We start from the raw sequence: 16,470 nt of genomic DNA, 5'->3' as shown, positions 1-16,470 counted from the left end.
CATCAGAGAAAATATTGTAGCAATAATTAGAACCGCAGCAAAAAGCCAAACATGCCACAATGAAATGAATCAAAATGTCTCCAAAGCATCGGCGGACTGACGGGGGGGCCACTGGGGGATTCCAGGTAGATTCCAGGTAGATTCCAGAGATGCACATCGCAGCAGCTGTTCCTCCAGGGCCGGCCCAAGGTAATATGGGGCTTTAGACAGAACCTCCCCGGAACCCGTCCAACTAAGAACCTCAGCATCACTAACATGTTTAAATATAGATAAAGTGAAGTCTGTGAGAGGAAGACCAGGTTTATTGGCAGAGTTTAAAATCAATCGCTGATTATTGGTTATTTGCTGTGATGTATTTGTGAACAAACCCAATTCAAACACAAAGATTACACCATATTGTAGCCATGGTAACACAACAATCAACCTATCAAGATGATTCTTTAAACTTTTACAAATTAAACTTCCTAATTAAATCCTAAATGTACTATTTATTTTTCTCTACTGAATGCATTAAATAAAATGTAATAACATTGTCATTCTCTATAAATGATGCTACAGGTTTAGATCTATGATCTGTGTTACAATTAAACCATTTCTAGGGGCCCCTGAGTGTCTGGAGGCCCCTGAATGGCCCCTACCAGCAGCTACTGAGTTTTCTTTGCCTTGATATTCCAGTCTTTTAATTCTAGATCTAGAGGTTTAACATCAAACTATTATATAGAGTTAACCCCTTTGAGTTTTTGAATCTATAAATCAGTCTGCAGCCAGGTTGTTCTAGAGGTAACAGACATTATTAGGGCTTAATTAGTAAAATGGTAGCAATTTTGCTTATTTCATAACTTTATAACCAGAGACCTTCTCTCCTCTGATCTCTCCTCTGCTACTTGTTATTTTTTCACTAGTGGCATACCCTCTTGGGTACAAATAGAGAACAACTCATTAACATTACCTTTGACATCCTATCTTTACTCAGCTGAACTTAAACATCTATTAAAAAACACCAAAAATCCATTTCTCAAAAACACAGTATCAGTTTGGCACCACTCACATTCAGTTATAGATGGGGTGTCCAAGATCTCATGTCTGTCAACTATTTGGAGGAATAACAGATTCACACCAGGAAGAGCTGACAGAGGGTCAAAAAAAACTGAATATGGCTGAATAAAGGCTTAAATAAAATAGTGGACCTTTATAGTAAAGGACCTTTGATGTCCTTTGAACAACTGGTAAACAAATAAAGTCTACCCCAAAAGCATCTTTTTAAGTATTTACAGATTAGAAGCTATGTTACTGCCTCACTGAAATCTACTGCTGAACCATAGAGGATATAGCCGTTCACCATAATCAGAGTAAAGGCCTACTTTCCAAATTTTATAATATTTTACTCTTAGCCTCGAAAAAAAATAGTATCTCATATTTACAAGCATGGAAAACTGATCTGCAAACAGAAATCCCTGAGGATGAATGGAATAACTCATGTCTATTGGCTCAAACGCAAACTATTAACTCAAGGTTTAGACTATTACAATACAAATGGTTATTTAGAACGTATATCACTCCTGTAAAACTTCACCAATTAAATGCAAATATTTCTGATGTTTGTGTTAAATGTAATATAGATAAGGGTACTCTTTTTGATTGTATGTGGCAATGTATGGAGCTACAAACTTTCTGGAAGGAAGTTATTATGTTCATTTCTCGCTTGACTGAACAGGACATGCCAGTGGACAGTAAACTTTGCTTACTGCACAGATGGATTTAAAGTACCTACGAAGAGAAAGAAGCTTGTGAGTTTTTGCCTTTTGCAGGCTAAACATTTGATTGCTCTGAAGTGGAGGAACACAGAAAGACCAAAGATAAATGAATGGATCAAACTATTGAGCAACAACCTGGCAATGGAAAAAAACTGACTTGTATAATAGAGGGAAGCTTGAAGACTTTAAAGATATTTGGTTTCCCTCCCTACATCTTGTCAAACACTGTGACATATAAACTTAATTTTTCTTTTCTTTTTGTGCTGGTAGAGTGAGCTGCCCCCCTTGGCACCGACCTCCTGACACCGGCCCTCTGGCAGAGGCCCCATGGCACCGGCCCCTAAGACAAACAATACAGTATTCCTTTAGTTGTTCCCCCCAAACATTTTTTTATGTTTATTTAATATCAGCTTTTGATTGGTTAGGATGACAAATTTTGCTGGACATTAAATCCTCCCCATAATTATAGCAATAAATAATAATATAATTGTTTTGAGACCATTTTCCGGTAATATACTGATAATGAAAGAAAATAATAATAATTTTAAAAAATCCAAGTTTGCTCTCTCAAAGACAAGTAAACAAAATTTTTTACCGAAAGCATCACACTGGAACTGGAATGTATTTTAAATATCTAAAATAAACCACAACCACCAAAAACAATTAAAAAAATAAATAAATAAAAAAATGGAAATAAAAACCACACACAAGTGAAACAATTGATATAAAAGATTATGAAAACAAAATGCAGTTGAAAAAAATGATTGAGCTCCTTTTAATTTCTACATACATTGCAGTTTGTGCCGATGCCACAAGATGTTACTAAACCTTCCACACTGTTCCTTTAAACTAATGATCCTCTGTCTCCTTGTGTTTGTCAGTTCATGACGAAGAGTCCGAACAAGCGTCTGGGCTGCGTGACAGCGCAAGGCTGTGAGGATGCCATCAAGGTCCATCCATTCTTCAGAGAAATTGACTGGATGCTGCTGGACCAGAGGAAGATCAAGCCGCCGTTTAAACCTCGTATTGTGAGTTCAGTCTGGGAGATTGTGTGCTAACGCTTTCCAAAGAAAGTTCTTGTTTGTTTTCTAATTTGGTTAAAAACCGCTGACACGGCTGCAGGAGTCCCACGAGTGCAAAGGCTGAAATCTGACCAAGCAGCACCTTATCTGATGTTCTGCTTCTTACAGAAAACCAAAAGGGACGTCAATAACTTTGACCAGGACTTTACACGTGAAGAACCTGTCCTGACACCCGTGGATGACAGCATCATCAAACAGATCAACCAAGATGAGTTCAAAGGATTCTCGTACTTCGGAGATGAAACATCTTAGATTGCCGACCTGTTGGATCCCAACTACCCCAGGAATTAGGAATTGTGTCTTCATTACGGATCCTGTGCTTTTGTTTGTCCTTTCATACATATGAACTATAACTGTACGCTTCAGCAGCATGAGGCAGGTGTGTGCATGCATCTCCAGAGAGACTCTCATTCTTTCATACAATGTGACGTGTCCTGTATCTGCCTGTAAAGAATGTTTGTTGTTTTTTCTCTTGAACATGTCTGAATGGCAAAGACATGAATGAATAATTGTATTTAAAGCAAAAAAAAAAAGTGCTTTATTCCCTGAAAAATTAAGCGAGGAAAGGCAGAGAAGTTGGTGTCTTACGTTTAGTCAAAGCAAGAAAGGAAATGTTAGGAAGAGGCACCAAGTCCTCAACATTTGCATTGCTAAGCTTTAATTTTAGTCCAGCTGTTTTATTTGAAGCAAAGAATGGAGAGAAAGCAGAAAATGATGATGGCGTATTAGGGCCATCATATATAGAAAAAAAATTAGTAACTGTCCACCAATAAACTCAGAAATGCTACAATTTTTGTTTTTTCTACAATGTGCCTCGTAGGAAACTGATATTCCAGCTCTTAGTTTAGTCCTAAATGGTACATTAGTTTCTTGCTAACTGAGCCTGATGTAGCGTGACACTGGGAGCGTCTGTTGCTGAGTGAAGCCCTTTCAGACGATGATGTTGGTTAGGGAGCCGCTGCCTGTGCTACCAAACACAATTTTAGCGAGATCTGCCTTCATGTTTAGGCTTTTAGTTCTATAAAGGCGCTTGTGCTTCCAGGCGAAGTGTGTTGGCATAGCAACTCAAATGGGAAAGCTAACCTCCATCATGGTTATAAAATAGGTAGAAAAAAGTTTCTCAACTTTTATTTTTCTGTAAATAATAATAATGATTAGAATTGTCAAACTCCTCCACCCTCAGACTGTCTTCACCAACATGTTTACCTGAATTCAGTTATGATGCACTGAAGAGTTACCACTTGGACTTTTTCAAGTTTTTTCAGGTTACAACCATAAACTTTGACATTTTTAATCAAAAGTTATTTTCTCATTTTTCACGTAATAAAACCACATAGTAGTGCATAACTGTAAAGTGGAAGGGAAATAAAATATGGATTTCCAATATTTCGATAAATAATCAGTTCAGCCCCATTATTTGTCCTTAGGAAACCCGGAGTCTTCCTGTGGAAGACATCAAAACATGCCATATTTTCTTAATTAAATTTAGGTCTGGACTTTGACTGAACCATTCTGAGACATTAATATCAGACTAAAGGGGTCTGAATGCAAGTAGATGCCACTCATTTCCAAGTTTTATGCACTATTCTGTGTTAGTTTCTTACAAAACAAAATTTACTTAAATTCAATCAAGTTTGTGTTTTTCAGCTAAGAAAATATGGAAAAAGTTTGACTGGCTCTGCATTGCACTGACGCAGACATCTAGTTATATTACAAATAGAAACAATCTGGTCTGTGTTACATCACAAATAAATCTTGAGGCATATTCGTACCATAAGGTATACCGTTTATACATTCCTACATGTCTCTTAGCACCATTTGAAACTGTCAGGGTTTCCTTTGAAAGAATAAAATCTAAGCATTTCCAGACCATTGATTCTACAGCATTTACACATTGAAGGTGGTTTATGATAATTATTACATTCCTTTATATAAAAATCTGGCTTTACTCATTGAAAAAAGATTCCTGCATTGTCACATGGACATGCTTGGACCAAAAAATTAAAAGTCCCTTTGCTTGTGAAGGTGATGGTGATGTGAAGAGTCCAACAACATTTTAAAATACAGTGAACCCCACTCCACATATTCACGGAAAATTTGCCCTTACATCGATTTTTTTCCGGAAAAATCTAAATCAAAAGAAAATGCAGCATGGGTGGGAAGCATGACATGCTATTGGCTATCATTAGCAAAACAGCCAATCAGGGAGCAGCATGCATGTTCATTGAGTGATTGGCTGTACCCTCAGCAGAAATGTAAAATATTCAGGAACCAACTGTATGAAATGTCTCTGGATTCTTCACCTCACCATTGCTTTGTCCCTCTCAGTGCCTCTTGGCAGGAAGCAAGTTTGAGCAAGAAGCTTCTGGATCTCTTATCAAGGTGATAACAACCTACAGGGCTGGTTATTAAGCCAGAAAACAAAAAAAAGATTTGCTACGCGTGTTGGTCATCCAGGCATCAGGTCAGCAGCTTGATGGTCACTATTTGTTTCTGTAACACCTTTTGTTTGAGCAGCGGCTGTGATTGGTTGACATGTTGGATGTATTGGACATATTGGACGTATCGTTCCTCAGCAGTCTACACTCAGAGTGCAGGTGGGTTCATGTTAAACTGAATGTATTTGCTCTGCAGTGTGTGTTTACATTATGCAGAGAGCTGTTGTCATGTTGTCTTTAAGTTTTATTTAAAACGTCTTTATGTTTTCATCGCTGTCTGTAGAGTTTGTGTGATAAATTTTGGTGACACTCCCATCTTCAGAGACTCGTCACTCCCACCTCTGATGTTCAGAGGCTTTGCTTTATGTTGCAGGTCAGAAAAGGTCTGAGAAAACTCCATGTTCAATACTCCATGAGAAACTTGTTTCCTTTAGGTAAATGTACTCTATCTGTCTCTGTCACTCCCAGGCCTTCCTTTCTTCCCTGACACAGATTTACTTTCAGTTCTCAGTCGAGCAGATGAGTGAGGATGACTCCACATATTTCAATATCTTTGTCATATATCAGTTGGAATCATTTGGAATTACATGTCCAAGTATGTATTTTTTTGCATATATCATGTTTTCTCCGGCAGTTCCTACCCTCTACTGGAACTGGATCTTTAGACGATTGGGACCTTCAGTACTGCTAGAATTTAAGCATACAAATATTGCAGTTCACTCACATTAAACATTGTGTAACTGATTACCGTGGATCTAAAAGGATCCAAAAGGGAGTGCTTCTCCTACAGTAGCAACACCTGCAGTTTGGATGTGCATAACATCCAAACTCTTCCCTAGAAGTTTTTAGATAGACGTTTGCTTAGATTGAAATTCTAGGTTTGAGCAGAGAGGTAGGAAGGTTTGGGGGGAACCATGTGGGCCGGCTTGACTTCATTCTGCGTGTTGAGCTCCTTCTCCAATGACAAGTCTCACTCTGTGTGGTTAATGTCTGGTTCCTTTCTGGCCCAGTCGGGCGTGTCAGAGTGTTCCTCACTATGTGGCCGAAGGCCTGCTGATAATATTTTATTTTACTCTTGTACCCATGGGAGGCCAGATTTTCTGACATCTTTTGGTTCATTTGTTTGTTGCCCTGAGCAGTTGACGGTGAATAGGCTCTTCCAACACAACTGATGAAAAGTTTTGGATCTGAAGGTTTGACCATGAAACTATGAATATTATGGTCTTGTCATAGTTTGAAGACGGTGGTTGAGATGTTGTTGACTTAAATCCATGGGCCAATCAACAAATTCAATCTGCTTCCAATCAAATCGCTTGGCTAGATCTGCCTTGTACTACTAATGAGGTGGTTTTTAAAAAACGGAAAAAACAGAATCTTCAAATGGAGATGAATCTGGTCAGGCTGACTGGGGAAGAACTGGTTAAAGCCTTGGTTGTGGAAAAGGAGCTTTATTCATAGAAAGACCAGAATAAAGGAGAATCACTGGTCTGTGGAAAGCACTGCCTTTACTGTGCCTACTTTGTCATTGATTTCTTTAAAACCACAAACTTTATTGTATTTTGTTGGTGATTTTATGTAGTCCATAATATGCCAGTGGAAATGTTGCAGGTTGGATCGGATCAACGGTTGGAGGAACCAACAAGAAGTTGCTTTATGGGTGGGGTTTCTTAGCTACCCTGCACACTGACAAACTGAAATTTAGGCCCCTTCCTCTTTGGAAATGGCTCATGTTCAAACTGGATGAAGAGCGTCTGTACATGCCACTGTTTAGATTTTCCTACAACTTCTCAACTAGATTTAGCTCTGGACTTTGACTTTGCCTTTCAAAAGACAAAACCTGCTTTAATTTGAACTAACCCAGTGGAGTTCTGGCTCCAGTATGCTTCATACTGGTGATGGTGTGTTAAGTTGAATGTGGAGTGTTAGTCTTAAACTATTATTAGCCTCTGGTGAAGACCTTGAGCTTCAGTTTTATTCTAAATCAATTAGATGCACCACTCTATTAAACGATCTCATAAAATACCAATAAATGACTTTGAATGAAATGTTGTAGATGATCTGTGATAAGTGTGAAAAATGATAATCACTTTTGCAAAGCACAGTAAAACAGATCACTTATAAAAATCTTATGAAGTCACTATGAAAACATATTGAGATGATGTAGTGTAGTAGCAAATTTGGTACTAGAACCACAGCTGACCAATCAAAAAACAGCAACCTTTTAAAGTGACAGAGGTTAAAACAGGCCATTTTAGAGAGAATAGTAATAGCAGCACAACAATTTACAATGTAAAAAATATAATGTATTTTTAAATGACGCTTGTGAAAAATAATAGAATTATTTGAAGAAGCAAGATGTGGACTCTCGCTAAGTACTTTTAGTATTCCAGCACTGGGCTTTTTTGATGGATTTCCTGTCACTCAAACTCTAAAAAACTGTATTTATGTCAACATGTGAACATAATATTACAGTTTGGGAGACCTGGCATGCTGTAATGCTGCAACTAAGTACTAGCAACATACATGTAGCAGTAAACATGTATCTCACTTAACAGTAGAACATGGAGCAAATGTTTTATTCCGAATTTAAACTCTGAACTCCACAGAAAGCCAAGCAGACAGAACAGTTAGTCACGTATCTTATGTCCATCATTTTCAGTTTCCTCTCTTCCTCCTCTTTTTATGTCTCCATCTGCAACTTTGTTTAGTTGAAAATATTTAAATGTCAATTTGTATGTCCCACTACGCCCCCCAAAAAAGAACACTGTGTCCCAGAAGTCTTCCATTGCCGTTTGCCGTTTCCAACAAAAACATCCTTGAGCTTAATGTTCACTGATTCTTTTCACATCAGTAACAAGCAGTGAAAACCGAACTAAGTGCTAAAATCACTCTTCTATACAGATCGTTTCTGGTTGCATACATTTAGTTTTTTTTTTTTGTGGGTCCTGTATTTGTGAAGATTTGTCAGTACATTCTGTAATCAAACCCGTGGTGTTATTTTGTTGTTTTCATGCCTGTCATGTGAGTTTATGCCTATTTTTTTATTTTATTTTATTATTTGGTTGTGCTTTGGTTGTGAAAGATGTACTGTATTTTCAAAGGATATGAAGGTGTATTTTAATTTTTGAAAGGAATTAAATATGATGTCTGAATGAAACTTCTCTGTTCTTTATTGATTTTATTGATACTTATATTAGGCTATTACTGAAAAACAGTTATAGACAGGTATTATCTTGCAGCTTCAATTATCTTTTTAATCAGAACAACCGTCAGAAGTAGTTTATCTTGTTCTTTGTTTCTGAAAAATGTAGTTGGACCGGCTTGTATTGATAGCTTAACAGCCGGGGCTGAGGCAGAATGCTGCTCTGGCCTGACTACTTCGGCTTAGCTCTGACCTAATCAAAATAAATTCTTCTGAAGATGAAGCTTTACCTATCTGCTTGGAGATACCTTGTGGATTCAAAGTAACAAGTAAACACACCACCTTTCAATATACTAATTAAATAATCATTATCAGCTATCACCTGAACCACCAGTAGAATTTTTTGTATCTTTTCAACTAATTTTGGCTCATAAGTAATGTTCATGTTCACTAACTCCCATTTAGCCTCTAACCTGATTGAGAAAGTGGTGCTGCATGGATAAGACGGATCAGGAAATGTGTTTCCATTGACCACATAATTGTGCAATTTGGATTACATAAATAAATTTGCTTCATGGAAACACGCTAATTTAAAAAAAAAAAAAAACTTGGATACTTTCTGATAAAAAGTTTTGGAGCTAGGATGAAAATATGTAATTTTGATATGTATTTTCAGACGTATCAAAATTAGGCTGTTTCGCAAAACTGCAATAGAAACACTTTCTTCGCATCACACAAGTCACGTGATGTAAAAGGCTGACTGGCGGAAACCATGAAGAAGACGACAGGACGTAGTTGGAGGATGATGGCGAGGTGTGTTTTTTAATATCACAATAACAAACTTTTTCAGGTGTGATTTTTATTGAAAACACCAAAAACACCTCAATTATGAAGTTGTTTTTTCAACATTAGCAAATGTTGAAAAAACATTTACTAATGTGTTTTTCATTTGCACACAAAAAACCTTGTAGTTTTGTGTGTAAAACTATGAGGTTTTGCACACATTTGTAATAGAAATGCTCCAAGTATAAAGTGTGTATGTAGCGCTGGCTAAGAACTAAACATTCATCTAGTTCTTAGATGAACTAAGATTCTAGTTCTAAGAACTAGATTCAAACCAAACTGCCTGGTCTGAGTGGCTAAGTTTACATTTAGTTAATAAAGACTAAAAAAAAGTCTTCAAATCAGGCTAAGAAATCTTTAAACTGGAAGAAAGTTTATCACATTCTAAATTCTTTTTAGGCATGATATCACATCAACAACTTCAATGTTTTTATGTGGAGGTAAGAAATTGGGGGAATTCTGGTAAATATGCAGAGAACATTCAGTTTGTTTCCCCAGAAGAAGAAAGTCAGTTGCTGAAAATGAAACATAATTTCCAACCAAAGCTGCTAAACCCTTATAAGGCGGCACCAAGTCTGTGAGCGAGCGCAGAGCACGTTAGATGAGGAACAGATGATAGATCAACTGGTAAACCTTTGGGTTAGTAATCGAGAAGCTCTGAGTTTCACTCTTTTTTTAAATATTGATTCTTGGTCTATGTTTATCCTTCTGATAAAATACTAAAAAATGACATTTTTTATGTCAAACAACAATGCAAATATTTACCAAAATATTTACCAATTTAATTTAATACTTAGCTGTATTTTATATTTAAAAAATGGACTTTCTTGGTTTCAGCATGGCTATTTCAGTCTTCGAAGGAATTTGTCCTGAAAGACTATTTCTTTAAAATTAAAAAGCAAGATGGAATTCTTCTGAACATCTTCCATTATTATTTACATCAGAATCCATGTGTAGGAAGTGCGTCAGGAATATTCTTCCTGTCTGAAACATGTACTGACAGCAAGACAAGTAAGCCAGCAATATATGAAAGCTTTCTTTACCTTCCTTCCTTCCTTCCTTCCTTCCTTCCTTCCTTCCCTCCTTCCTTCCTTCCTTCCTTCCTTCCTCCCTCCCTCCCTCCCTCCCTTCCTTCCTTCCTTCCTTCCTTCCTTCTCTCTGAAAGGGGTGCCTTTTGCTCTCTTTCATTCTTTCTTCCATTTTCCTTTTTTCCTTCTTTCTCTCTTTCTTCTTGCTCTCCTATATTCCTCTCTTTCACAGGCAAATCCACAAGAATGTTATTTATGTTGATTCTCTACAGTGATTTAAAAATTATTTTTCCACAAGAAGGCAACTTTTCTTGTTTCATTAAATTAGTTTATGTTTAGCTGATAAAAATAAAAACCAGTAAATGAAATAGTTTTTTTCTTTTTTGAAAATGAAAAGAAACTTTGTGTCTCTCTCTGTATTTTGAACTTGACATGTTTGCATGGCAAACATGTACGGTAAACACCACACTTTTTAAAGATTTATTTTTTTAAATCGTTGTGGGCAATCTTACTTTATTTTCAAGTTTGTATTATTCCTTTAAACATCTAACTTTGATATGACCCTGCGCTCATAGGCGCCGGAATTATTACACTTTTTTTTTTCAATGGGTGATCTTTATAATTGATTTGAGACACACATATTTTCAGGGTCAAATTGACCCACTGAATAAAATCAAGATAAATGAGTCATGCAGAGAATATTTATGTTTCCTTCCATTTCTGCTGAGTGTCACTCAGTGTGGGTGGAGTTTGTCCACGGGAACAGAAAAGATTCCCGTCAAAAGTTGTATGAACACCTGCTTTCTCGCAGTTTCCTAGTGAAGTATAGAGAGTAGTGAGAAAGTGGGCTTGTGTGTGCATGTCTGTGTGGTGTGTTGTGTTTGTGTTCACCAGCTATGAACCATGGTGAAATATGGTTCATAGCTGCAAGGAAACATATAGAATTAGACATTTTTTAATCTTTTTTTGCACTTTAACCTGACTGATGGGTCAAATTGACCCGAACAGTATCTATGTATAAAGTAGATCTAGGGGTTGGTACAAATGTGTAAAATTAATAAATTTTCAATTTATATGTAGAGTGCACCTATTAAGACAAATAGAAAAAGTTTCATGCTTCCAAAAAATACTTCCAACTATTTAAAAAAAAAATTAAAACTTTAAAATGGGTCAATTTGACCCTGTACATAACAGGAGGGTTAAAGGCCCTGCCCTGCCCGTCTGCTGGTCCCACCAGACATTTACACAGGCTGCACACAACTCTGACAATCCATGACTGACATCTCTCTGTGTTTATATGCAGACAGAAGAACAGATAAAACCTCCAGCACTGAGATTGGACCAAATCTAAGGCTCCAGATCATAACAGTCACCCAAAGGTTTACACACATGCTGCAGCTTCGGGTCGGGTTGGGATCATGAACCGGTCTGACATCTGAAAAAAGGCTTGGACTCTGATCCGGTCCAGGTCTGAACCAATTCTGCCTAAAAAATTAAATGAGATTTCTGTATTTGTCACCATTTATAGAGCTGTGACAATGCTACTGGTGGGGTGAAACACAAGACATCATTGGTAATGTCATCATTACCAGTGATGTAATGATGACAAAACCTTCATACAAACATGGTGTTTTAATACCGTGATCTCTGTATTCAGCTGTTATTAGGTCGGCTGCAGGCATTTATCCTCTTTTACATTTTTCTAGACTCCAGTTTTGAAAATGGAATAAAGTCCATTCCACCATCTAAATGCTCTGTATGAAGCTGACTTCTTCATGTTCCCCGCTGACAACATTTTTTTCTGATTATTTTCCACCAAATCACTATGACCGCAGCGCATTTAATAGCAAACAATCATCAAATTTAGCCAGACCGCAGCATGGTAGACCCAACAACGTTGTCCTCCAGGTAAGGGATGTTTACTGTTTACTTCGGGACAAATTGCGACAAACCCACTGAACTGATTGACAGGTGCCATCATATCAATTGAACAAGTGTGCGCGCCTGACATTCAAAGTGCGTAGCAGAGGTGACGAAACACCTCATGCCCCCTCCCCACCTCAAAAATGAATCCGGCGCCGCTGCCTGCGCTACTCCCTCAGACACCTGTTGCACATCAGGGGGACAAACAGGTAGGCGCGCCGCTCCGGGCTCACCGGGGAGGGCGGCGATGATCAGCCGAGAGGGGGTGGCTCCCGGCGGCGGTGCGAACCAATCAGCGCCGTGGGAGCGCTGTCACCGTGCCAGCTGACACTCAGGTCAGAGCCCGAGCAGCCTGTGGAGGGACTTCTGCTATCAGAAGGCGAGGAAAAGTTTTGACAAGCGGACCTGCGGGCGGTTTTCTCTCGACAGCTGCGACGGTAGCTCTGCTCTCTTCCAGTCTAGTGGAACGCTTTCCTGTGCGGGTGAGAGGCTGTACGATCCTCGGCAGTGTTCTGAGACTGTACGGCCCCGTTCCCCCTTCTCCTGCTGCGGGCTCCCCAGCCTAGATTCCTGGACTAATCCGAGCGGTTCTCTGCTTCATGGCATGATCCGGCACTGGGCTACTTCAACCTGCGCATTTGGGTCTAATACCGGCTCTTTTTTTTTTTTTTGCATTTTCAAATTCAATAACAAACTTCTATTGACTCAAGTTGGACTTAACTCAGACTGCGACTGAGATTACCTGCAAACATGACGGCTGATAAGGAGAAAAAGAGGTAAGAGCCCCGGTTGGATCTTTGGAAGCTGATTAAAGCACATCTGGGAAAGATGTCATTTCTTATTTAGCTGCGACAGAAATCACACGACCTGTTGCTGCTGCACTCCACGTGACCTGAGCGGGATTCACTCAGCTAGTCGCTTTAATGTGTGCAGAGCCGAAATTAATGCTTCACTTTTGATTAATTTTATTAGAGCTGTTCTCTGAAAGGGGAGGCTTTTGTTTGCAACTTTAAAACTTCACATCGTGCAGAATGCTCTGCAGCATTTAGTTAAAACTAGAGATGCATCAGTCAGTCAGCAGATTATCGGAAACGGACGATTTTTATTTGAGTACCTCTAATTTGTATTCAGCAGGTCAAATACTGAAAAATGTTTTCATTTTTGGTCTACCAACGGCATGTACGTTGATGTTCTTATTTAAGTCGAATAACGATCATGTAAAGATGCATCAATGCATAAATGGGGTAACTCCTTCATTTTCTGTCAGATTTTAAAACTACTACATCCAACCACCAACTCCCTTATAATACATAAAATAACATAAAATAAATTGGTCAGGTAACAATGATAATGAAAGGTCAGATTTTTTTCTTCCCTGGCGCCCTTCAGAATTGCATCCAGTGAATACCTTTTTTTCTGTGCTCAGTTTAAGCACAAATCACCAATAATTTGCTTATGGATGCAGTTTTCTTAAAACTGTGTAGATGTAACTTTTAAAGCTGTAGTAGCACATGAACTCAACAACAACTCAATAAAAAACTGCAAATGAGCCAAATCAAAAGAAAAAATTAGTTTGATAAAGTACACACTTTGCATCATGCACATTGTCATAAGGTCTACAAAACGACTTAATATGACACCCACATGAAGCCTTTCAACGCAAGGCAGATCCAAATCTCCATTTTGTGACCTTTGACCTTATTTGAAAAAAACTCCCAGGCTTCTTGTGCGCAGGGTAATCAGCTCTCAGCGATTGCAGCAGATATCAGGCCGCCTGCTTGGGAAATTTCTAGAACTTTTAGATGTCTCTGCTGTCAGATTACATCAGCTTTCTGCGCCGCTTTGGACCTGCTCGAGTTTCTGACAACATTCATGGATCTGCAGCTAATTTGCTGGATTTTATGCAGGATGATACTCCAGTTTGATGCTGGTTTTGAATCGCTCACCCACCAGTCGTTGTTAAAGAAGCAACAGAAGTCAGGGGTGTGGGGGGAGGCACTCAATATCCTGTCAAACGTAAAGCGGAAAATTTGAATTTCTTGTATTATTATTATTATTATTTATAGAGCTCTTAGTGTAGACATTAATATGAATAGGCTGTAGGCTGCCTGACGCCGGACTGTCTGTCCAGTCCAACCTGAGGCTCTGCTGCTCTTCAGCAGGAGCGGAGCAGGAATTTCCACGGCTAACAGAATCGCTCCGACTCTAAAGAGTCAAAGATTTAAAAAAATGATCTGAGGAGACAAGCATTTCCTATCGTCCATTTTAGGGAGGGGAGTTGGGACATGTTGGGGTGTGTGTGTGTGTAAGAGTTGAGCGGTTTCTTATCCCCTTCTTGTTTGAGTGTTTGTCTTTGTGTCACACAGTAGCTCTTTGTGGCAACCGCAGCCTCGAAGTCATAAATGCTCTGATAAGTTGTGTGATTCACAGCAGCTGGGAGCTCAAGTGCCTTCAGATCAGGTTTATTAGATGACGATGTGATGGGATGAAGTCATCAGAGAGGCTGCTGTTCTCTGGTGGCTGAAAAAATATATATCTGTCATGTCCAAACTCAAATGCTGATTCTGCAGCAGCAAAGTCCAGAAAGCAAACAAATAAGGGGAGAAAAAACAGATGAATCATTCCTCCCATCCAGTCTGCTTTACTTTCTGTTTTAAATTCTGTTTTATAGTTTTATTTCACAATCACCTTTGTGACACAAACTGAAAGGATTCCTTTGAGGACTGCAGCTTTTTGAAGTGTCTGCCGATCGTAAAACGCTAATTTGAGCTATTTTATGTTGTGGAAGTTGCCTGTTTTTTTATCTCCGTTATTACTGCCATTGATCTTCAAATATTACTCCTACGGTTTAACTTTTACTTCATCCACCAAAAAAAGAAGAAAACTGTCCAAAGAAAAATCTCCTTAAAGTTATTTATTGTGCAAAATTGCTGCAATTATGTCATTTAGTTTTCTAGCTAATGCAGACAGAACATCTAATTTACAAGCTAAATGAAAAAACAAATAATGCTTATTAAAAAAAGTTTTTTAATATTATGTATATGATACAGTTAATGTTAAATGTGTGTGATATAAATATTTAAAGTCTAAAGAGTTATTCAGCAAAGTCCATCTTGTTTTATAGGACAAATCTAGCAATGTTGAAATTGTTTTATTTGGCAAAACTACAACATAATTTTTTGCATCACATGATTTTTGCATCACTACCAGACGTTGCCGCTGGTGCAGAAGGAGACAGGAAGTAGTAGATTATTATGGCGTAGCATGTTTTTTAATGTCTTATCACAAGAACAAGCTTATTCACTTATGATTTTAATTGTGTTTCTTATTTAATAGAAACACTGCAATTCCTCAATTGAATATTTTTGATATTGGCAGAATATTGACAGCGTTTTGTGCACATTTTCAATTGCTAATAAAGTTCTAGATTGAGGAACATGTCATAAAGAGTCTGATGTTTCTGGTTTCTCAGCAGCTCCCCAGCTGCCATGTTGTTTCTGATCAGCAGTGGCAGCGGAGGCCTGTTAGCACATCAGCCTGTTAACCCCCCGTCAGCACCGCTGCTGACTCCGTCAAACGGTTTTATTTAAACACCCTGCTTGACTGCCACCAGAAATAAGTGGCAGGCATGTAAAGGAACCAAGCTCCCCACCCACACCCTGTCCCCTTCCCACATACACAAACACACACACCCACACGCATGAACACACACACACACTTTCACGTCTCCCAACATGTGATTCTACTGGAAACAATGTGCAAAGGTCAGAGTATGGACCAGCTGCCAGGGAGATATAGGTTTCACGGCTATATGGCGGGTGATCCATGCTACTTCTCAGTGGTTGTATGGAGAGCTGGAGCGGACCACCTGATTATACAGCCGAGTGTAAAACAAAAGAAAAACAGCAGATAAGCACCTGATGCATAATCATGAGAAGAAACGTGTAGGATGTGCAGGAAATTTCCAGATGGGGATAAATCTGGAGTGTTTTATTGAAGAAAACAGATTCTCCTGTTAAGAATTAGCTGCATATTTGTCATATTTTTGATGTACTTTTTGCCAAAAAAGTTTATTCTCCTGTTTGTTTCCATTAGCTAGTTCAAAGGTCACTTTAAAGGAGTAGAGGTATGTAAAATCAACTCTTTAGCTTTACGTCATGCTAATGTTAAATAATGTTATTCCCTCATAAAAACATACCTAAGAGTGACGTCTTGATTCTTTCATGCATGGCAACCATTCAGCTGTTCAAAATGCTTGGG

At 38.4% G+C, this 16,470-nt stretch overlaps 2 protein-coding genes across 4 annotated transcripts in view; both read left to right on the top strand.

Annotated features, from left to right (window-relative positions):
• Positions 1-8,431, top strand: part of LOC116712859 (protein kinase C epsilon type-like) — a 123,067-nt gene extending 114,636 nt beyond the window's left edge. For all 3 annotated transcript variants that reach the window (XM_032552703.1, XM_032552702.1, XM_032552701.1), the window contains 2 exons: positions 2,636-2,782; positions 2,945-8,431. In XM_032552703.1, the coding sequence (XP_032408594.1) occupies positions 2,636-2,782; positions 2,945-3,088 (291 nt within the window). In that variant the 3' untranslated portion in view covers positions 3,089-8,431. The remainder of the gene's footprint in view (positions 1-2,635; positions 2,783-2,944) is intronic.
• A 3,965-nt stretch (positions 8,432-12,396) lies between these two features.
• LOC116712858 (endothelial PAS domain-containing protein 1-like) overlaps positions 12,397-16,470 on the top strand; it is an 83,786-nt gene continuing 79,712 nt past the window's right edge. Inside the window, 1 exon segment of the mRNA XM_032552700.1 lies at positions 12,397-12,986. Within this exon segment, the coding sequence (XP_032408591.1) occupies positions 12,961-12,986 (26 nt within the window). The 5' untranslated portion in view covers positions 12,397-12,960.

This window comes from Xiphophorus hellerii, chromosome 22 (assembly GCF_003331165.1).
Source record: "Xiphophorus hellerii strain 12219 chromosome 22, Xiphophorus_hellerii-4.1, whole genome shotgun sequence".
Lineage (NCBI taxonomy): Eukaryota > Metazoa > Chordata > Actinopteri > Cyprinodontiformes > Poeciliidae > Xiphophorus > Xiphophorus hellerii.
The sequence above is the reverse complement of the archived record's forward strand: the minus strand, read 5'-3'. Positions and strand labels throughout refer to the sequence as shown.